Source organism: Castor canadensis, chromosome 2, assembly GCF_047511655.1.
Source record: "Castor canadensis chromosome 2, mCasCan1.hap1v2, whole genome shotgun sequence".
Classification (NCBI taxonomy): Eukaryota; Metazoa; Chordata; class Mammalia; order Rodentia; family Castoridae; genus Castor; species Castor canadensis.
Window position 1 is genome coordinate 92,247,945 of NC_133387.1, and position 24,265 is coordinate 92,272,209.

The 24,265-nt window shown below is 41.4% G+C and overlaps 1 protein-coding gene across 9 annotated transcripts in view; it reads left to right on the forward strand.

Moving 5' to 3' along the window:
- The window catches only part of Elmo1 (engulfment and cell motility 1), a 532,930-nt gene that overhangs the window by 198,215 nt on the left and 310,450 nt on the right, over positions 1–24,265 (forward strand). For 8 of the 9 annotated variants that reach the window (XM_074065278.1, XM_020158561.2, XM_074065279.1 and 5 more), the window contains 3 exons: positions 623–673; positions 3,758–3,880; positions 6,398–6,529. In XM_074065278.1, coding sequence (XP_073921379.1) covers positions 623–673; positions 3,758–3,880; positions 6,398–6,529 — 306 coding nt within the window. Of the gene's footprint in view, positions 1–622; positions 674–3,757; positions 3,881–6,397; positions 6,530–15,516; positions 17,813–24,265 lie in introns of those variants that run through there. The other variant, XM_074065286.1, reaches the window with a different exon arrangement.

Here is a 24,265-nt window from a genome sequence, read left to right on the forward strand (position 1 = left end):
AATCCTCTTTACCAGTCAGGAAATGCCAGAGCGCCACCTGCAGACATGAGGCTGATCAGTGAACTCCATCTGCCTAGATGTCTGTTTTTCACCAAAACCCCACTGGGTTTGCTTGCATAGCTCACTTTCTAGCCCTGGGGTGTGTGCTCCTCACTCCCTGGTTTTGCACAGATTAAGATGAACTGGTTTTTAGGTGATTTGGATCATTAAAGTGACAATTTTCTCATGTTAGGTTGTCCTTGCAGTAGGCATGTATTGTCTGGTCAAAGCTTTCTGCACACAGATAGACTAATAAAAAGCGATGCATCTTTCTAATGAGAACCATTGCTTTCTTTTGGAGAGTCTGATTTTTATTTCACACTCACCTTTTTCTAGAAGGAAGAAATTCCTACAGGAAAAAACAAAAATAATTTCCTTCTTTTGTTTTTGGGCTTGGCTTTTATAATCCAATGGAACATCCAAAAAATAATTTGAATAGTACTGCCTTTTGGAGTTTATAATTTGCTAAGAAATACTGCTGATATACAGTCACGAAGCACACCCCAGGATAGTCATTCTTGGCCATGTGGAAATGGGTCTTCCTAACCAAAGTCTTCTTGTGGGTGTGTTTTTTCTTCCACAGGAAATGGCGAATATTTTGGCTCAGAAGCAACTGCGCTACATCATTCTAACAGTGAGTACCAAGTGGTGCTGGGGAGGAATAGCCTGGTACACTTAAGAGTCTCCTCTGTGGCTGCAGTGTGTGTTTGTTGAGACTCAATGCTGTAGTTAAGCACACCCAAAGTATACTTTGGGGGTTGGAATAAATAATGCTTTCCCTCTGGAACCCTCTTCATATGACTGGAGGGGTGAGTCTGGACCTGTTATGGGAAGTAAAGGTGATAGGTTTGGGCAGCCAGGCTGGACCCCTCTCAACAAGGCAGGTTTATTTCACAGCACAGAGTTAGCTTTGCAGGGAAGGAAATTAGGAGCTCAATAGTTTAAAAAGCTCACCAATAGGAGCTTTTACTCTTTTTAATGAAGAAGCTACCTGGAAACGTATCAGGTCCTGAGAGAAGTCCTGGAATTTTGGTCTTCATTTTCTTGACCCCATTGCAAGAATGAGGAAGGGAAGATGTGCATGGGAACTGCTCTTCCACTGCAAGCAAAAATGACCATAAACCTGGATGAAAAGGAAGTCCTAAATGTCAGGTTGAATGTTTAGAAATGAACTAAACAGCAAGATTTCCTGAGGCCTTCCCAGCTACTTGACTTTACCAGGTGCTGGATGGAAGCAGGTTTGCTGCTTACAGAAAAGAAAAAAAAAAATCTGATAATGTGATTTGAAAGAGTGAAGCAATCTTAAAATTCACACACACACACACAGAGTTTAAAATGTAACTTTTATTATTACTCAGGTGTGGTGAAGCCAACAGATCAAAAGGCTACTGCCACTGAAAGGAAAAGCTTATTATTTATAATTCCCCCAAAGAGGGGGCCACACGGGAAGCATGGGGTGAGGGTAGGCAGCGGAGAGCCAGAAGAGCCTTTATTGTGGTTTTCTGGACAAGGAATGCTTGAGGCCAGAGAAGCTGGCTAAGCAGGTTTGGGATTGGCCACTTGGAACCACGTCAGGGGGCTTTGGGGTTCATGGACTGTGTCTGGAATGAAGCCCTGGATGATTAGCTCAGGGGCATGGTGGCCTGAACCCCAGCTAGTTTGCATATGAAAGGAGTCTTTTGTTATCTCTTGAAATTGGTTTAGGCTTGGGAGAGCAGTCTCTCCAGGCTCTGTAAGGTCCCATAAGTGAAAACATGAGAAACACATGGCACACACAAGCATATTAATTAATTAATAATAAAAGCAATATTAACATCATTGCTTAACTATCCTAGTTCTTTGGTAGGACAGCACCCACCACACACACACACACACACACACACACACACAAATGAAATCGGAAGTGTGTCTCGGTAAAGCCTCCTAATACATTCTCTGACTTTGGTTCTGTAGAAAGGGAAGGAGGATTCCTAGTAAGTCATTCTTTATCTTAGTCCTCAGGAGAAGCTGCGTTTAATTATTAAAGTGTAATTCAGTGAAGGTGTTTGTGCAGGGTGAGGAAGGTATGAAGAATGAAGGGTTAGAAATGATAAATTCAGAAGGTCTTCCCTTGGTCTTGATTGTGTTTTGGTGTGGCACTTGGGGCCAGGGTGTCCAGAAAAATTAATGGTTGGAATGACAGCAGCCACCCTGGGTCAAAGATCAGTTTGCTGGATCTTTGTACAGTGATGTACAAAACCCTGCATTCAAACCCCAATACTACAAATAAACAAAGATAAAAACAACAAAAATGATCAATTTTGTTTCAATGCATTTCTTTTGTGAGACTTTGATGGCTGAAAGTTTCAGGTTGGCAACGACTATGAGGGCAGGTAGTTTCAGGATTATTAATAAAACAGATACCCATATACTTTTAATTTATAGGGGTACTATAAATTAACATTGTATCCTGAAGAATAAAGGATATAGAGTTTGATTTTTCCCCACATCCCATTGTCTAGCTTCTTCCCTTCCCGTAAGTTTGATTCTGTAACTTCTTATTTCATTCCCCTCCCCTCCTCCTCTTTCTATTCCGAATTCTTCCCCCATTCCCTCCTTCTCTAATTTCATATGGTACTCACAGCCAATGTGTGGAAAGCAGGTAGACTATGGAGAGCATACAGACTGTGGAGAGCAGGTGCATGGCAGGTGGGGGGTATCCATGCAGCATCCTGAAGACATAGATTTCTCCAGTCTTGACGTATGATTCCATCCTAGGGGGCTCTGGCATTTACTGAAGGATCCTTTAGAAGTTAATTTGCAGCAGTCCAGCAGCAACAAGGGCCAAGAGTGCAAAGAGATTGTGCTCTTTCAGATTGAAGACCCTCCTGGGTCTAGCACATTTGAAATAATTGATTGGAATGATGTTTCACCACTGCACTGGCTGGTTGTTTGGCATTTTTAAGGTACAGTGAAGGTCTCTCCAAAGAGGTTATATTGTATATTAGAATGCTGACTAGAATGCTGAATGAACCACAGCTATTCTATTTTTGTTTAAAACCTGGCCGTGGTGGGAGCCGTGGCCCATGTATCCTACTTCTTGCTGTCCCTTTTACGTTTGTTCTTCTTCCAGTTCTGTTTCCATGGGGAAGAGCATTTTATTTTTCACTTAGCTCTTAACTGATGAGTCAAGTAATACACTAGCATTTGTACATGGCACTGTGGTGGTAGTGGGTTTGTACAGTTCTTATAGTGAGTTTAGTGAAAATAGAATGAGCACATTGCTTTTGTGCACTGCTTCTAAAGCTTTTCCCATTTGGAAGTTGGGACACCAGGCAGAGACCATTCTGGGGCAAGGCGATGACAAAATTGCTTTTGATGGGTAGGCACTGTGGGTCCCTGTGCTGCATTCAAGGAGTGTTTCTGCTCTAGAAATCCAGAGCTGCTTCCAGACACTTTCATTTCCTGCACATCTTCCCTTAAAGTGTCCCTCGTCCTCCCTCCTGCACACAGTAGATCTTTTCTTGGATCCCTGGGCTCTGGGTTGTCAAGGATAACTCCAAGATCACATGTGCCCTGACTTTTCTTCTGGAGGGCGGATCTACCAGTCTCCATCCTTTGTGCCTCCAAATGAAAACTGCTGAGGTTTTACTTGGCATAATGGCAAGGGCTAACTTTGTGGTCAGCCTTTTCTTTCTTTGTTAATTTTTAAAAATGTCATTTGTAACTGTCTCCCTAGCATGTCATCCGAGCGCAGCGAGCCATCAACAACGAGATGGCCCACCAGCTGTACGTTCTCCAAGTGCTTACCTTTAACCTTCTGGAAGACAGGATGATGACCAAGATGGACCCCCAGGACCAGGTGGGTGCTTGCTGAATGAAGTAAAAGCCCTTTAGGAGAAAAAGTGGCATTAAGTCTTTTCTTGAGCTACCCTGAAATCATGAGTTTTAGATGATCCTGTAATCATTTTATTATCATCTCAGAACACAGGGGCATGGTTTCAAAATTTAGGTGAATCTACAATCAGAGAATAAAATGAGTGGATTCTCCCATTAGGCCCCTGACCACACGCATATTCTTATTTTGTTGGCTAAGAGAGCTCAATATTCCCAATAGTCCGTGGGCCTAGGCCTTGGCTCCTGGCTTCATACTGTCAATGGTAACAGCCTTAGAGTTCAGAGCTTTGTGTGATATCAGTTCCACAGTTAGGAAGTAACTTCCATTCTCCAGTTATTAGGGCCAAAGGCGGATTCCCCATAATACCTGATTTCTGGACCGGCAGTTTTGTTGGTTGGTGGTTTACTGTGACTCCCTGCTAGGTCTCCCCGCTAGGTTGTTGTTCATGAAAGGTTTTGTCTCCATCCAGAAGGCTTTTGGGGAACTTCACTGTGTGAGGGTGGAGAGAAAACAGCTGGAAGCCCTGCCCTTGCTGTAGCACATTTTCAACTTAATCCGCGCTGCAGCTTTGGAAAGGAAAACACTCATTACTGGCGTGTGAGCCTGATCTAGTGCAGATGTGAAGTACCCATGCGGAGTGAGCGGCTGCTGCTGCACTCCATCCATGGCAGGAGGCCATTCCATTTAGGACTGAGGGGGAGGCATGGAGAGGCCAGCGATCATGCTTCACACTTTCGGCAAAACCAGGTGTGGTCATCCTAGGATGACAAGACCGTCATCTTACTACTTCTAGCAAAGGAGAGCAATGCTTATTAAGATGGTGCAACCCTCATCGTTTGTAAACTCTTCCTCTTGTTTAAAATGTACCATGTTAACTATTTGAAAGTGTACAGTTCACAGCATTAAATGCACTCATGTTGTTGTGGAAACATTTCCATCCATCTCCAGAAGTCTTCATCTTGCAAAGCTAAATTCCTGTGCCTGCCTGCACACCCATGTTTATTGCGGCACTATTCACAATAGCCAAGTTATGGAAACAGCCAAGATGCCCCACCACTGACGAATGGATTAAGAAAATGTGGTATCTATACACAATGGAATTTTATGCAGCCATGAAGAAGAATGAAATGTTATTATTTGCTGGTAAATGGACGGAATTCAAGAACATCATTCTGAGTGACGTTAGCCTGGCCCAAAAGACCAAAAATCATATGTTCTCCCTCATATGCGGACATTAGATCAAGGGCAAACACAAGGGGATTGAACTTTGATCACATGAGAAAGCGAGAGCACATAAGGGAGGAGTGAGGATAGGTAAGACACATAAAAAACTAGATAGCATTTGTTGCCCTCAACGCAAAGAAACTAAAGCAGATACTTTAAAGCAACTGAGGCCAATAGGAGAAGGGGACCAGGAACTAGAGAAAAGGGTAGATCAAAAAGAATTAACCTAGAAGGTAACACACATGCACAGGAAATTAATGTGAGTCAACTCCCTGTATAGCTATCCTTATCTCAACCAGCAAAAACCCTTGTTCCTTCCTATTATTGCTTATACTCTGTCTTTAACAAAATTAGAGATAAGGGCAAAATAGTTTCTTCCGGGTATCGAAGGTGTGGGGGGGGTAAAGGAAGGGCTGGGGGAAGTGGGGAGAAATGACCCAAACATTGTATGCACATATGAATAAAAAAAATAAATAAAAATAAATAAATAAATAAATTCCTGTGCCTGTTAACACAATAACTCCCCATTTGCCCTTGTCCTCTGCCCTGGCAGTCAATATTCTGCTGTCTTTTTCTGTGAGTTTAGCTACACTAGGAAGCTCATTAAGAGGAATAAGACAATGTTTAGCATTTTGTGCTTGGCTTATTTCACTCAGCATAATGTCTTGTAAGGTTCATCCTTGTTGTAACGTGTCAGAAATCTGTTCCTTTTGAAGGCTGAATAAAATCCCAATGGATGTCTAGACCACGTTTATCCTTTCACCCATGGATGGACACTTGGATTGTCCCTGCCTTTTGGCTCTTTCTTTTATTTTGATCTTGTGTTTGTTTCCATGAAGTCACTCCTTAGTGAGTAACGGATCACTTTCAACTCGTATACTGCCCACCAACCTTATGTGCGTCTTGCTTTGTTTCAGGCAGTACACCACTCCCAGGCCTATTAACTCAGCCTCCTCCAGTCACAATCCTACTGTCATATTTGGGGCTGTCATGTAGGACTTTCCTCAGCAATTGATGTCAGCATTCCAAGTGACTTGGCTGCAAGGGTAATTGTGGAATAGCGCCAAACCTAAGCAGCAGGGAGAGAGGCAGGAGGAAGAGAAGTCTGCAAAGTCCACACTTAGAACATTGCTTGTCTTTTATCTGTTTTTCTTTTGCCTGAATGCAGTGATTCATTTAGACCCTGGGGAAAAAGGGAGTCTGTGTCACCTCACACAATGGAACCAGTTTTTTCTCCCTCCCTTTCTTTTCCTCCAGGCTCAAAGAGATATCATATTTGAACTTCGAAGAATTGCTTTTGATGCGGAGTCTGAACCTAATAATAGCAGCGGCAGCGTGGAGAAACGCAAGTCCATGTACACACGGGATTATAAAAAACTTGGCTTCATTGTAAGTAAGCTGTCTCCATCCAACCTCCCCGGGCTGACCTCAGCCGCATCTAGTGTGTGGCCCTCTTGTGCTTTACAGAATAGTTTCCACATTTCCAGATGTTTAGCTGGTTTAAACAGGATCACATGAAAATGACTTCTGGCTTCAGTGGGATGGAATAACTTGCACAAGTGTGACTAATACTGCATTTGTTTATTCAGTTCTGATTAAGTGTAACCCAGAGTAGTTAGCTGAGAATGCATCTAGACTTCGTTAAATCTACTTCACAAGATGCTTGGGATTCTGTTTGAGTTGAATGGATGATGACAACTCTGGGATGTTTCTTGTTATTTGGTTCTTGATTAGATTACTTACATACATCAACTTCACATCAAAAGCAAACTGAAAGTATCCTGGAATTTAATCATGATGAGATTTCTGTAATTTATATTTTCCTAAGAGCATCATCTTACTACAGATGCTAATGACTGTGTCTTAGATATTTTTTTTCCAGTTTGCAAATCAGAACACAAGGTGTCCCAAATATAACCTATTGTTGTTCCTAATTGGATTCTATTCTTACCCTTACACCATCAGCTTCATGGGGACCCTCAGAGAACCTCAAATTCTGCAGGTGTAAAATTGAGTTTTCATTTAATGTACATCAAAAATGACATGAGTGGTGTTTTGGCCTAGTGATTTTTGGCCTGGTGATTAGAAATTACCATGCATTATTTTTTTAATTTAAAATATTCTTTCTTGGAAAAATATAAACTGTATATATGTGTGTGTATATAAATATACACACACACAGAGATGCTCAAATTAATATATGTTAATTTGTACACTATATGTATATATCTCTCTATGTAAATATTTACATTTCTATCTAATTTGACAAGTGGTATGGTGCTTTATGTGTTATTTGGACACCCTTGTCTTTCACGGGAATTTTCTTTGAAATTCTCATTGTCTTTGAAAATTTTCCATGAAAGTGTTTCCATATCAGTTAATAGGTGTTGTTTTCACAGCTGAGAGTTTTTCATTATTTGGATGTACTACAGTTTAACAAAGCCCTTTTCCTGAATGACTCAGTGTTGGAAACTACCAATAAGTCTATAATTAACATCGTTGTAGCGTATCCATGCACATCCATGACCACATTATTTAGATAAATTTGTGGGACTATAATTTCTGTTATGTATTTTCAAGGCTTTTGATATTGCTAAATTGCTTTCTGATTTCCACTTTAACTAGCAATGGATCAAACTAACCATTTTTAAAATCCTCTTTAATAGTATCTCTTTAAGAAAATGTGAGTTACTGATTTTACAATGTTAGTCTCAACATATCTTTCCAAATAAGAATACTTATTGACGGTGCGTTCAGCTTGATTTACAAAGATATTTCAAAACCATTTTTATCCCACTATAGCTCATATTTTGGCCTTTATATTCCAATCTTTTAGTTGAATTGAATTTTAAAAACTTTAGCAAAAAGTGTCAAGAGTGATGGGCAAGGTGAGAGTTTCCTGTACTTCGTGTGTGACTATGATCAAGGCCCTGTTCTCACTCATCAGTGTGCCTGGAGAGCCCTTTCCCAGAGATACAGCCCAGGAAAGGAAGGACTTGTCTTCTGCTTTACCTCCAATTCCTTCTAAAGTTTACTTCTGTGTTCTGAGCAAGGCATATTCAAATCACATGGGAATCAGAATCATCCAGTCTCCCTCTTACCCTCAAGTCATAAAGCGAGAGCACACAAGGGAGGGGTGAGGATAGGTAAGACACCTAAAAAATTAGCTAGCATCTGTTGCCCTCAATGCAGAAAAACTAAAGCAGATACCTTAAAAGCAACTGAGGCCAATAGGAGAAGGGGACCAGGAACTAGAGAAAAGGTTAGATCAAAAAGAATTAACCTAGAAGGTAACACACATACACAGGAAATCAATGTGAGTCAACTCTCTGTATAGCTATCCTTATCTCAACTAGCAAAACCCCTTGGTCCTTCCTATTATTGCTTATACTATCTCTTCAACAAAATTAGAGATAAGGGCAAAATAGTTTCTGCTGGGTATCGAGGGGGTCAGGAGGAGAAGGAGGGGGCGGAGTGGGTGGTAAGGGAGGGGGCAGGGGGGAGAAATGACCCAAACATTGTATGCACATATGAATAATGAAACAATAAAAATTTTTAAAAAATAAAAAAGAAATTGCCAAGGGAGAAGAAGGAACGCCTTTGTCAAAAACGCTCTTAGTTGATTTTACCAACCTATCCTGGTGCAGAGAGTAACTCTCAGGTGCCCATGTGCTACTGCAATTCCATCTACCTGCTTTTGCTGCCACTTGGAATCCCTTGAAATATATAGAAAGCGCCAGCCTTTGCCATGTCTACTCCCAGGATTCTTGTATCTCTACTCAGGGCTTGGTGTTTTTCAGTGGGGACAGTTGGATCTCAGAACACACAGTGTAGAGAGGCAGAAGGGAGAGTGAAACTGGGAGGTGAACTCTGAGTAAGACTGGGATTATTCCAGGCCCTGACCTTCTCTGAAGGTTATGTGGGAAGGGGATGGAAAATATGAAGCATCTCCCTTTTTACTTCCAGGCTCTGTTCTTATGTAAAATAGCCAGCTGATATTCTGAGCTAACATGTGGATGATTTTTCTCAGTGTAGTTCCATCTGTCTTAACATTGCTCTTAATTCCTTCCACAATTTAGTTTTAGGGAATAGGAATGTTTGCATCTTTGTTTTCTGTCTTGTGAGTGCTGTGCTCCATGAGTACTTTATGAAGAATAATGTAGTTTTTTTTTTTTAACAAAAAGTCCACTTGATGTGATTTCAAAACCTTCATGATTTATGAAGTCCCTTCCCCAAGGACTTGAAAAGTTATTTTTTTTAAAAAACAAAGACCTCAAACAAAGAACAACCAAAAAGGAGCATTGGTTTCCTTTATTTTTTTCCATGGTTCTTTTTTAGTTTTCAGTTTTAGAACTTTTCCTGCAGCTTCTCCAAGGCCACAGTCTTGCATCAGAGAGTTGAGAAGCTGGAAATACTGTTGAGTAATGATTTCTGTGTCAGCAGGGAGCCAACAACTTTGACAAGGTCATGTTTTCACTTTTGAACACTCAGCCAGGCAGAAACAGACAAGCCTCAGAACAGGGAATCACATGCTCATTGCGCCACCTAGAGGCCATCTTGCAGAAACCCTGCAAGTTAGCTTAGTACACCAAGTGGCTGGTTAGAGGAGCCCTACATGGTATAAGCAGTGCCCGATTCTCTCTGCTCCCAAAAGAAGGACACTTTTTCCTATTAAACCCTTACTGAACCAGAAGGAGCATTTGGGGTTTGGATAATCTTTTGGATCTCTTTGAAGATTGAATTTCTCGTTTCATCTCACCCAAGTAAGCAAGGAAGCATTAAGGAACAAGTCTTTAGTGTCCAAAGGGCCGGGGTTTTAATTTCAGTTTTCCTACTTCTGAGCCATAGGCCAGTGGATCTGTTGTTTAACCTGTGTGGACTTCAGTTTCCTCAGCTGGGAAGCTAGGCAGTGACTTTTCTATTTCACGGTTATTGTAGGCCCTGCAGACCATGTACTAATGGCGATTGAGACACTTGGACTCAAGGGTGCCTTTAGGTAATGGTTCTTCCCTCATTCCTTTTGGGGAATGCACAGCACGGAAATGGCAGGCAGCCTTTTGAGTTTCCCAAAATAGAAGGGGCTGTTGTTTCAACATGACAAGAACAGTTTATTAAAGGATGATAAACTACAGCATCTTTGAGGAGGCAGATGGGCCTTGAATTCCTTCTCAGTATAGCATCCCAGTGGAGCAGATTTTTCTGATAAAATAATTCCAAAATCACAATCTAAAGTGTGTGGTTTAGTCATCACACAGAAAAGCACCTGCTTTTGAAATAAAGCCACTTCATCCTGTAAGATGTATTCATTACTGATTCTCAACTTCAAAATGGACAGGCCTTTTATGGCCCCAGTTGGAGGAAGGGACAGGATTGTCTTGGATGCTGGGATTCTTTCTGGAATTTCTAAGGAAGGTTGCATGTGTCCCTCGAGGAGACAGAAAGAAGCCTCAGGTTTTTAGAAGGACTCGCTGTATACAAACTGTGTCCTGTTGATTGTAATAACCAAAAATCGCAGATGTTGTTTTCACACTCTGTGAAGATTGTGTTCCTGGCTAGGGCCAAGTCAGAATTTGTTTCTGTCTTGATTTTGAATTTATATCTTCTCAAGTTATGAATTTTACCTTGTTCAGTCTCTTGGACAAGCATTAAAAAGCTGTTGTCTTTAGCTTATCTTCCTGCTTCCATCTGAATCAAGGTAGATGATAATATTGGATGAGCTTTTTGGAGGGTGCAGTACTGGGGTTTGAACTCAGGGCCTCACGCTTGCTAGGGAAGTGCTCTACCACTTGAGTCACTTTGCCAGCCCTTTATTATGTTCAGAATTTTCCAGTTAGGGTCTTGCAAACTATTTGCTGAGGCTGGCTTCGAACCATGATCCTTGTGATCACTGCCTCCCAAGTTGCTAGGATTATAGGCGTGAGCCATTAGTGCCTAGCAGAGGCTTTTTTTTTTTTTTCTAGTTTCCTTTTCTTCAGACTGACTGAAAATAAAATAAACTTTTTTTAAAAGAAATTATTCCTAGACCATGTAATGTGCCTTAGCCTGGAAAGTTTTATAAACATTTCCCTTATCCTCCTCAGATTTATCCTAAAAGAAAAAAAAATGAGTAAGATATAAACATAGAAAAGTTAATGGGAAACTATATTTCAAAATTGTGATTCATGTTCAAATTTTTAAGAGGTTTTTCTTCCTTCTTGGGTTATAGAAGATAATTATGCAGTTTCATAAACATCATTATACATAACTACCTATGCGGTGCTTGGTGTCATTTAAATATATTTTTTCCTGAATACAGATGGCAGGGATTGAAGTGCATATTTGTTTTTCCATTTCTCCATCTCTGTCCCCATTCCTCAGAAGGAAGCATCATCATCACTCAGCAGTGATTCTGAGAGAGTGGCTTTGGGACTAAGCGTGGGCTCTGCATCCTGGTTGCCCATTGCCCACAGAGATTTCTTTTCTTTTCTTGTGTGGCACTGGGGTTTGAACTTAGGGCCTCACACTTGCTAAGCAGGTACTCTACCACTTGAGCCATTTCCCCAGCTCGCATGGAATTCTGAGTCTCAGAAATCACAGGCTGAGTGACTTGGGCAAGTTACTTCTTGTTTTCATCTTCATTTTCTTACCTTTAAAATAGGGGATAATAATTGTCTCTATCAGTAGGTTGTATGTATTAAATTACTAGGTACTTATAAATTGTTCAGCATGGTGGTGGGCATATACCAAGCAGTCTACACTTGGATGCTGTGATAGTGACTATTAATATTCTTAGTGGAATGGCACCCAGTGCCCCAAGATGCTGTGATGTGTGGCCACAGGGGAACATGGGGCTTGTAAGTTTTCCAAGGAAGACAGTGAGAAAAAGATGGACAGAGTAGCAGTTAAAGCTGCAGGAATACTATGTGCTTGGGAGACTGCAGATTACTTAGCACGGCCCTTGTTTATGTTACAGAGTGAGAAAAACGTAGAGTTGACTTTAGAGAAGATGATAGACAATTTCAAATTCAAGAGTTTTGAAATATAGTCTTCATTACTTATGGATTCCAAAGTTGCAAGTTCCCTATTTACGAAAATTTATTTGTTAACTCCCAGATCAGCATTTGAGGTGCTTTTCAAAGTCATTCCCAGACACTCTTACTGGCCAAACATTAGAGTTGACCACTCATGTAGTTTTTACTCTCAGCGCAAGTTGAACAGGCAGTAAGGCAATGAAGGCTCTGCCTTTGTGTTTCAGCTTCTATTCTGCAAACAGGTGTCCTTTCTGTAGTCAACCAAGGGCCACATTTCCCCAGTTCTCTTATCTTTCTTGGTAATGTTGCCGTTTAAAATGGCACATATTGGAGTGTTGTCCAGGGTTCCGAAGTACAAGAAAGCTGGGATGTGCTGTACAGAGAAAACAGGAAAGTGTGTGTTAGATAGGCTTTATTCAGCATGAGTTACAACACTGTTGGCTGTGCTGCAAGTTGATATAATGAATGAACAATATATTAAATACATTTTCTTTAAGTAGAAGCACACTTCAAAATATATACTATTGACTTGTTGACAAAAATTTTGTGGCCAGAGGTTCATACCTAGAAGCAATGGTTTAGTAGCTCTTTAGCAATTTAGGATTTATAGTGACTTCATAGAACATAACTGCTGCTAAGAAGGAGAAGCCACTGCTTCCACTTGTCCACTACTAAGCTCGGACATCCCTGAGAAACTGCAGAGAAGGAGTTGCCCATGGGCAGATGAGTCCTGGGGTCCTGTGAGGGGCAAGTGGAGAAGAGGGTGCCTGCTTCTAAATGACTCCCACTCACGTGAGCAGGACCAGTTACAGAATTCCTGCAGATCATTTAGTACTGCTCAGGACGGTGCAGGAACCGGTGGGGAGAGCATGATAACTTACTGTGATTTCACTCATTTGTTCTAGTGGCAGAAACTTCTGTGAAATTGCTGCTATCTTAAAAAACTATGTCCACGAAATCTGGTGAATTTTCATTCACCATTCTAGGTGGAGAACTCAGTCTATAGTGAAGCTGTCTTATGTTTTAGCATCAGCTGAATTGGATATTACCATAAGATTTGGTAACTGGGAATGTGATTCAGTCCCTCCAAGAACAAAGACAGCATTTGTAAGAACCTAGAACACATTTGTGTAAATCAAAGAAATTAAACTGTGACATTTACCTGATTTTTTGTGGTATTCATCCCCTTTGGCAACAAGGCATCTCTGGAAAGCACAAGGATAAAGCAAGCTTGTTGTAAAATGAATCACTTTTCTCCGTATTCATAATTTGATGATTAGGATATTACTAACCAAGGACTTTGCTTATAACCTAGTTACAGATATATCCTGTAAATAATAGATAATAAAAGCAAAAGGACAAAGAATATGTATGTTTGCAGGTACATTTACTGAAATTCTGTAAATTTTAGTTACCTAGACTTCTGCAGGCTCCAGAGTGAGCTGCAGGGAAGCTCTGGCTAGCTCAACAGCTTCAGCCAGTCCTTTCTACCCAATGACCCCTTGGGGGACTCGGGCAAAAGGATTGCTAGAGTCTAAAGCCCACTATGGTTCATGCTAGGTAAACTCAGACACACGTCATGTGTGCCTGCTCCTTGGAGAGCAGTTATTACATTCTCTGCCTCCTTTATTCTTTTCTCTGACCAGACACCCTCTCTGTCCATCTGAAATGCTGCAGACCCCAGTTCTAATCACTTCTAGGCATAATCTTGCTTCATCAATTAGGGCAAGCTGACTTCACTAGCCAGTAAATTCCTTAATGAAGCTGGTGCAGAAATAGCCACCAGGTGGCGCAAACTCACAGCCATTGTCTCCAGGCCAGTCTTCTGTGCACTGGCTGGGACACCTGGTACAGGGCAGCCCTATTTGTAAGCATGTGCATGCAGGGTTTGAAGTTATAGGACCGAGTCAAGGGCTGCAGAGTTACTTGAGAGCGTTCCAAAGCCTCCATCAAGGTCTACAGGGACTAGAAGCTTTCTAAGATGCCAAAGGCCTCACTGTTAAATAGGATTTACGGGCTGGTCCTGGCACACCTCCTAAGTCTCACTCCCAATGGTTTCTGTTATTCTGCCTTGACAGTCCTATTAGAGTGGCACAGCTCATCTAGGATGCCTCTCTGTCTTAACCTGGAAATGCAAGAAAAAATGCACTGGAAATGGAAAATCCAAATGGATCCTGACTGTAGAAACGACAACAAAAAGAAGATCATGTATTTTGAAGGCTAAGATACACATAATTAAACTGAGTGACAGTAATAACTTAGAGAGGGTTGGGGTGCTAAACGGAGTCAAAGTGAGCCGGCATTGATGGTTAGTGATAAAAAGCTGTCTGGAAAAGTTTGATTGACCTTGATATGTATTTCTTGGGTCTTTAGAGTCATTCATTATGTATTTCTTGAGTCTTTTAGAGTCATTTTTCAACTTTGTCTTTTAACTAGCCACTTCTGGGGTCCATTCTGTGGAGTCTCTCTTGGATGTTTTTAGTTGAATCATACCATCTTCATGTTTGGTTCACATGTGTAGCCCATAGTTGTTTCAAGGTATAGGTGTCTGAGTGGGGGAAAAAGTGAGCTTTGAAAACCTCTCCCAAAAGTGAGTTTGGAATCTTCTCCCCAGAACCCAAGAAGAATGGGTGTCAAGCTGTATTTCCTATGGTTGGATGAGTGTAGTGCGTTGGTGGATGGGCTCCTGCCAGGGGACTTTTCAGCCTGATGCTCAAGGTGTCACAAGGCCAGCTCCACCTCAGTGTGGCACCATTGTACTTCCTAATGATGTAGAGAGACATAACAAATTCTAAGGAGCAGGGTGTGATAGTTACTCCTGAAATCCTAGCTACTGAGAGGCAAAGGTAGTGGGATTTCTGTCCAAGCCCTGCCTGGGCAAAGGTGTGAGACCATACCTACAAAACAAACTAAAGCAAAGAGGGCTAGGGGCATGGCCCAAGTAGTTGAGTGTTCACTGAGGCCCTGAGTTCAAACTCCAGTACTACCAAAAAAAAAAAGAAAGAAAGATAAAAAGCACCCAAAATTGCATTTATAATACTTGTAGATTTATCGTCCATGATCCACCTTTGCTGTCTGGCTGCACTGGGAAAGGATGCCCTAGACTAGTGCAGGTGGTTTGAGAGGATAGCCCTACACATGTCCTCTGTCACTGTCTGGGTCAAGGTCAGCCCCAGTTTTCCTCTTGTGGCAGGGCATGTGTTGTCATTGCTGTTTCTGTCTGTTTGGTGATTTTACCTATGTGAGGGGGGGTGGTAGGAAATAACACAGCATTAGTGAAAGTAGAGAATCATCTCGTTTTAGAAATACTCACAACCTGTGGCGAACACTCTGAAGAAGGGACACATGGATAATTATATATTTTTTAAAAATCTTCAGATATTTTTAAAGGAAATATTTTAAAGGGAAACTTCCAGAAATGAACTATGACAAGTTATGATTCATCGTCATGACAATATTTGAGCTTTATCCTCCTTGTGATTTTTTTTTTTTATGGCAATCAACTTTAACTCTAGACAGAATTTCCCATCTCAGGGGTGGTGTTTGAAACCACTCCTGGTTTTCCCCACTGCCTTCCTATTTCTTTAGCACCCACTGAGAGGCCTGAGGTTGATGTCGCTCCTGTTAGAGGTGGAGCTGCTTTCGGACCACTAGGGGGCGCAGCTTACAAAGGCGTGTGTATTGGGAACTACAAAGTGTTTTTTATAAAAGCTGCTCTGATGTGCTTGAAAAGAAGTATTTAACCTGTGTGTGTGATTTTAAAAGGTTCAGACGAAAATTTCCCTAGCTAAACCCTTCCTCCTGTCATTTTTAGCCTAAGGTCCTTACAAACTTTGTTCTCTTTCAGATATGGCCAAGGTAAAAGGAGCTCACTTATTAACAGGGTCAGTGTTCGCTTCTTGGTGTGTCGTGCAAACCTTCTTGGCATTTCTTCTTCATAGTGGGGCTTTGGAGAAAAGACCCCATCCAACATGTGCTGGAGTGATGCATAGGGGATGAGGGCCAAGGAGCCTGAAGGTCTCAGAAGCTCTCAGAAGCAAGCTGGTTTTACTTAAGATAAATGTAGCATAGCTTTCATGAATACAGCAGCCTCTGGCACCAGATTCCAGATTTTGCATCTCAGCCCGATTGCTCATTAGATATGTGACCTTGCACAATTTATCTAACCTTTGAGTGCTCATTAGTAAATTGGTAAGAATAGCTGTTCTTACTCAGGCTTGTTATGGAAATTAACAAGTTAATAGATGTCATGTTCTTAGAGACCTGCCTGGCACTGAGCAAAATTTTCATAGGATCCGAATATTGGCATTGCTGTGGGGATCTGATGAGAGGAGTCAGGGGTTTGCATCACTCTCCTGGATGACTGAGACAATTCTCATTTCACAATAACCAGCTGGGCCAGAGAGTAGAAAGGTGGGGCTGCCAAACCAGAGCAAATCCTGAGCACATCCCAAATCCATGAATTGCAGAGAGTTTCATAAGAGTGCTTAGTAGGGTGGGGGTTTTATGCCCCTCCATAGGTCTCTTTTATGAAGAAGAGAGGTTTTTGATTTCTTTCGCTGCATTTTTATTAGTCAGGAGCTAGCATATACCCACCTCACTAAGTATGTTCTTTGTGTTGGGTTTATCAGTGGTGCTTTGCTCTTAAGTAAGACTCAAAACCACAGCCTATATTAAATCAGTTTTCCTGTCATCAACAGGATGTGCTTTTTAATGGAGTGACTCCATCCATGATTGCCTCCTCTCTCTTTTTTGAGACAGAGTCTCCCTATGTAGCTCACAAACCTCCTGCTTCAGCTTCCCCAGTGCTGAGATTACAGGCATGGACTGCCATGCCCAGTTCCACGACACCATTTTGGACTTGGAGCATGTTGAACTTAGGCTGGACAGTGGGAGGGCCAGCATGTCAGGCTTTTAGCTACAAAGAGCAGTTATGGACTTCTGGCTCCTGTGATGGGTGGCTGGAGGCATCCAGCACCTCTCCCTGTTACCGAGGCTAGTGATTTTTGCCCTGGGAGTACCACATCAGAGCATCTCTAAGAATAGTGCTGGGCATTCAGGACAGGCAAGAGAGTGACAGAAAGGCCAGATCTAGAGAATTATGATTCGGCTGTCCTTGAACTTGGCAGCTTTGAACAGCATCACATGAACTTAGGGGCCTTCTGTTTTGTCCTTTCTCTTGAGACATTGCGCAGTTAGATGTTTTTTGTTTTCCAGTTTTCTAAGTGCTCTCCATTTGTCAAGGTGTCCTTCATAGTTCTGAATACCATGTGAGGTGGCCTTGGCAGAGAAGGTGTGAGCTCCATGTCCAGACTCGGACACGTCTGTTGCATGTCTGCAAGGAAGCAATTTATACACTGGGAGCTGGCTCATGGCGTGGGATTCTAATTCTGGGAATGGCATTTGTATGTGTAGGAAGACTGTCAAAACCTTTCCAATGGGAAGGGACAGAACCAATTTGAGAACCACATGGTTATGTAACCGCATGGTTACATCCCCGTGCGGGCATCACGGCACACTCTCTGTTCTTATTCATTCTGAAGAGGAGAGAGAGGCACGGGAGGAATTTTCCATGCACTCCTGCAAACCTACCAATACTTCCAAGGAGAAGTGACACACAGTCCAAGATGGTGATCAGGCAACATAGGTAACAGGGTAAGGGGTATGTGTTACATCTTCTCTTTAAATGCTTACATTACTTAATTGCTAGGCCTGCTGAGAACAGACATCTTTAGCTGGTCCACAAGGGTTCCACTGGGTTTATTTTAGTAAATACAGAGCTGTGGCAGCCACCCCAGTAGTCATAGCATTTTGGGTGCTTTTGGGGACTTGGTTCCCCTAGGCCCCATGTCAACAAGATGCTTTGCACAGGTACTATTACTATGTTAGAGATGAAGAAAATGTGACTTATTCTTTTAAGAAGGTAACAACCTGCCATGAATGGCTGCAGCATTGAGGCAAGACAAGGACACACAGGCAGACTTAAGTTTTTTATTGTCAAGTTGTTTAGCCAAAGCTACAGACTATAGTGGAAGCAAGTGGAGAAACAGATGAAAGTAGTATCTCAGCCATTTGGGAAAATGTGGCTTTTCTGTGCCCCATGTGTTCTAGGGAGATACTAAAGGAGTCCAGCAAATGTTTATTTCTCCTTGACCTTGTCCTGCTGAGGATGATAGTACCACTAATGAGGACCCCACACAGTCACTCCTTGCTTCTTCTTGAGGGAACTGAACTCAGCAGGAGCAGGGCCATAGGCTTGCCTGGGGAGGAAAGCAGGATAGTCTTGTTTGTCACTGAAAACTGCATTGCTTCCAGTTTCCAACGCTCATGGCAGCAAGTGGCAGTGCCAGTGCTTGCCATCCATCCTGCCTGACTTATTTCCTGGGCAGCTCGGCCTCTAGGCTATGCTGTCTTGCTACTTAAGGAAAACAAACCTGCTAGCTGAAAGTTCCCCATCTCTGCAGAGTCTGTGCAGTGCAGGTACTACAAGAGAGGCCTTGTTTCCATTCTCTGCTTGGTTTGCCTTTGCCTCTCACTCAGTATTTTTCACTCATTTGAATTTTATTGATTCTCTTTCTGCGTTTTCTGGCCCTCGCCTTTCTTCCTTCTCATTTGGAGCCTCTTCCCCTCAGAAATGCTTTCTCTTTGCCACATCTCCTCACCTTGCTTCACAGCCAAACAAGGTAATGAGGAAGGCAAATGTTTTGATGGTTGAGGTTCTGAATGCCCATCTTCCCAATTTCATCATAACTCAGAAATTGGCCTTAACTTTTTTCCTCCCATTTTTCATGGAGTTAGTAATTTTGACTTTGGTTCTATTGACCTCTTCAGTCCTTTTCCACATTTATCTGAGCTATCATATACTAAGACTTTTTCTTCTTAGCTCCCCTGAAAGGCTTTCTTCCATTCTCACTGCAACTGTTCCTTATTATTCATGGATTAGGGAAAGGGGAAGGGCTAGAGAATGGGGACCAGAAAGAAAGAGGTTCCTAACGTTTGACTGCTGATCTGGGGATTTATTACAAAGAGCATTCCGAGTAACAAGTCTATTAGGAGAAGAGCCAAGCCAGCCCTCCCAGTTAGGAAAGCTGTGGGGGGAGGCACCATTTTTCCTTATCTAGAGAGAGCACTGCAAGTCCTGCAGCTACTGCTCATTGAAGAGAGCCTGTCCCCAACAGGCTGGGCATGGCTGAGCATCAACACCTAGTATCCCAGGCATGGAAGAAGAGGACTGTGCATTACAGATGTCTAGCGTGAGTGAATCACTGAAAATGGCATCCCCGTGGGCTGTCGGTAGGGACTTTGATGATGGATTGCACAATGAAATAGAGTCATGTTGGACTTTTCTAAAAATAAGAGACTAAGGAGTTGATTCATTTTTCCATATAGCCAATAGTTATGAGTATTTCTGATGTTTAAATTTTTCAAATGAATCTGAAGTAACAAAGTTGAATTAGGGAGCTGTCAGGGCCTTCATGGCATTTATTGTTAGTGAACTCACTGACACTCTGGATATCTGCTTGCTGTTCCCTCTGTTTGAACTCTCTTCTCTGCTCTAAAATTCTCAGTTCCATTATGACTTCTTATAGGTGAGTCTTCTGGGAACTCCCCTAGTTCCAGGTCCTTCCCCTGTTTCCGCATATAATATCTTGCATTGTTACTACTTACTCACTAACCTGATGTCCTTCCATAGTGATAAAACCTTGTCTGCTTTGCACACCATTGTGTCTCTTGCACCCGGCGCAGTTCTTAACATTGAATAGGCATGATGAGTGACATTGAATGAATGAATGGTCCTACCATGCAAGAAGGAAGACATGTTTGTGTGTGTGTGTGTGTGTATGTTTAAATACATGTAGTGATTGATTTATATTATAGGAAAAATCTAAGTAGACTATAAAGTACCTTCATAATTCCCCAAAGCAATACAAAGATTATGTTCATGGAATCCATGAAATTTTCTAGTGAAAGGGGTGTTGGAGATGAACCTCAGACACCCTTGTAGTGTTTGATATGAGTGAGCTGTGGAGGAGGAGGGAGAGTATGGTGATGAACAAGGAGTACAAACTGGCAGAATATGAAATCTTCAATTTCTGCTCCTTTGAGTCTGGGGCTTGCAAGATTCCATGTTGGGATATTTGGATGATATTTGACCATTTTGAAACCAGGAAACCATTTTAAATTATTATGGCTAAAGCTGAGAATTTCACTTTGGTGGACACGTAAAAACATGATTGAAAGTCACAAAGGACATTGATAGAAAGTTGGAAAGGACTAGGGGCATGTTGGGCAAAACTAGAAATAGGCACTTTGGGAATAAAAGGAGAATGTAAGTGGGAAAGAAAAGGTATAAAATATTGGGGGTTGGTGACTGATTGGATGTGTGTAACATAGGAGTGGTTGTTTGGCTGGGAAACTCATGGTGCTCTTTTTGCATATAGGAAACATAGCTTTGGGAAGGAGCTGGATTATTCATTTTCGGATATAGGGTGCTATTGTCTGAATGTCCCCTTCCCCAGTACACATGGAGTTCTTAAGAAGTGAGGCCTTTGGGAGGTATTTAGTGCTCTTACAAAAGAGGCCAGAGGGAGCTTTTTTCTCTTCTTCCACAACACTGGTCAAGGCGCCATCTTTGATGCGGAACAACCCTCACCAGACACTCAGTCTGCTGTCATCTTGATCCTGGACTTACCAGACATATGAGAGAGAAATTTCCATTGTTTAGAAATTACCTAGTCTGAAGTATTTTGTCATAGCAGCCCAAATAGATGAGATATAGGACATTTGAATTATTGATGGGACTTTTAGTTAGAGGCATTCCAAAACAACATTCAAAAGAAAAATAAGTGCTTAGCACCTAACATTTGCTTTTTGGGAGGCATATCTTGATAAAATTAAAGGCTGGGAAACACTTGGTAGATCACACAATGATTTAAACACAACTGAGGATACATAGGACTGACTTACAGCTTCTCAATATCCACTGAGCTTCATAATGCATGAGTGGGAATTGTTCTTGAAATTTCTTTTGTTTTTTAAAATTTATTATTTTTGACCAGTTGGTCAAAACTGCATGTAATAAATCCACGAACAAGGAGGGATTAATGTATTCCTTTTTCTTCTAATTATAGGGGCAGTGTTATTTCTGTTATGGAAAGTTTAGAAAATACTAGTAAGCAAAAAAAAAAAAAAAAACCCTAATAATAACCTATCTCTCCACCACCTCCAAAAAGATAGATAGTGGCCTTTTGTGTATATTCTTACCATCTTATTTTCTGTGCACACACACACACACGGGGACACAGGACTTCACAGTGGGGATACTATGAGAGAACTGGTTTGAATATCCAAGGTGAGTTCTTCTGGGAAGAGTGTGTGCAATAGACTCACGTGTGTGTGTGTGTGTGTGTGTGTGTGTGTGCGCTTGGGTGTTCTTGCACAAGGGAGTGTCTGCATGGATTTGCTGCTCTACCTGCAGGAGAGAAAGGGCTAAGAGAACATTGGAAATGAGATGGCCTATAACACAGGGACTCCAGTTTTTTGTAAGAGCTAGGAAACAAAATTGATATCCTCCTATAAAAAGCCATTGGCATAGTCCTATTTTTAGTGTTCTAGTGATTCAATACTGAATATATGGCGCTACCTTATTTTTAGTACAGAGTGTGAGTAAGCATAATGCATAAGGCTGCTGTCTACCCAGGAGGCCACACCGCAAGCTCCTGGGCCTGAGGGAGTTACCTGAGTGGGGTCCCATGGCTCTGTGTCATTCTCTGATAACCCCTGGCAGAGCATATTCTTAGCCCTTGTGATTAACACCTCCATCTCTCCATTGCTGGTTTATAATCATTTTTTGTATGCAGTTATGTGTTAGAAAAATTTACCTCTATGAAACTATCAACCTGGTCCAAGTACAGTCAGCCTTGGCCTTTGTTGAATGAGCCTCACTGTGTGGGGTTGGCAGTGCAGCCTGTGTCTGGTACAGGGATTTTGAATTCTGATATGAATTATTTACCTTCCTCCTCAAGAAACCAGGGGGACAGCAATCAAAGCATTCATGGCATCTTTGGCAGACTTTACAAGGAAGTCAAACCTGGTAACCAGGTCAATGTCAGGGTGAATTCTTCAAGTCCCTCTTTGAGTCTGAGCACACATTTGCAATGTTTTGTTTTCTTTGTTGTATGCTTAGCTTATGAACTTTTTGTTTCCACTTTTTAACAATATTTATTTCTGAAAATCAATCTTATAATGTCCTGTGAGGAAAGCTTTGGAGTAAAAAATTGTGAAAAAGCAAAACAAATACACAGGAGACCACAAGGAAATGCTCACCATCCTCTGTCCTCATTCATGTCATTTGTTTGTTTGTTTCGAGACAGAGTCTCTCTTGATAGCCCAGGCTGGCCTGGAACTGTTGATTCTCCTACATCTGCCTCCCTAGTGCTGGGATTACAGGTGTAAATTCCTAAACTGTGTTGTTTATATATTTGAGATTGAAATCTGTGTTTGATGGTCCCAGATTCTCAAAAGTCAGCAATAAGCCATGATAAAGGTGTGGTGACTGGATAGCATTTCATTAAGTGGTTGAACCATAATTTAAAAGATATATGTTTTCTTGAATATTTAGGGAATTTCTTCTACTACAAAAAAGGATTTAATAAACATATAACTGTCCACATTTAGGATCATTTCCTTAAGAGAGTTAAATAGACCCTTGTGTCAAAATGTAAGAACCTTAGTGAAACCCTTTTTTAAAATATTTTTATTTGTAATTTTTATTTTTAAGTTATTCTTCCTGTTTTCCATGAGATGATATTTTGTTCATATTGTTTAAACTACTTTGAACTCCTGTTTATGTTTCTAATTAACTATTCTAATTTCTGTTTGCTTTTAAAATTAACTATTCTAATTCAGAAAGTAGGGTGTACTTATTGTAGAGGATTCCAAAATCTATATAACTAAAATGATTTAGAGAAAACTCATGCTGGCAGAGTGGCTTAAATAGTAGAGCACCTGCCTAGAAAGTGTGAGGCCCTGAGTTCAATTCCTAGTACCCCCCCCAAAAAAAAAAAAACAAAAAAATAATAAACACCTGCTGGCAACGTGGCTGAAGTGGTAGGGCGCATGCCCTTGTGCAAGCATGAGGCTTTGAGTTCAAACCCCAGTATCACCAAAAACAAAACAAAAAAAGTGGGCTGGCAGAATGGCTGAAATGGTAGAATGCCTGCCTAGTAAGCATGAGGCCTTTGGCCTCAATACCACCAAGCCCTCCACCCAAAAAAAAGATCAGCTATATTCTTCCAAACATAAATGAAACATTGTGGGTTTGATGTGCATCTTTTCTGATATTTTCTTGTTTATAGAGCTAATTGTTTTCACTAAAGTATGATTCTATGGGGTCTTTTTAAAAAATCAAAATGAATTCTATTTATAAGATTGCTAAATGAAGAGCTGAAATAGGAGCTTATTATGTCTTCTTAGAATAAGTTTAGCCCTATTGGACAGAGAGTTGCGAATGTCTTTCTTTTTTTCTTTCTTCCTTTGTTATTGTGGTAGTAGGAGTCAGTCTTAGAGCCTCACACTGCTAAGCAGGTGCTCTACCACGTGAACTATGCCCCCAACCCTTTCTGCTTTAGCTGTTTTTCAGGTGTGGTATCACATGTTTGCTTGGGGCTGGCCTCAGACTGTGATTCTCCATCTCCACCTCCTCAGTAGCTAGGACTACAGAAGTGAGCCATTACACCAGGCCTGCCTTTCCCTTTAAATGGCAGGCACCAACCTATGCTAAAAAGTATTGAGACTTCTGCTCTCACCTTGGTCTTAGGGTTGCTAAATGATGGTTATTCTGTAAGGTCCATCTGAGACACACATTCATGCAGCCTATGGAGCAAAGAAAACTTGTTGTCCTGGAGCGTAGTAATTTTTTTTATGATCAATAGTTGTCATTAGCATATGCTTGCTTTATTCATCTGCAGACTTTATGTCACCTAAATTGTGATTTATAAATAGTAACCCATTGATTTTTTTCTTGCTCTTTGGTCTGCCATAAAGCATTTCTGATAAATACCATCACTCCTTTTTAAATTTTTTTGCATAGGTGAAGGACAAAACAATAAAACAA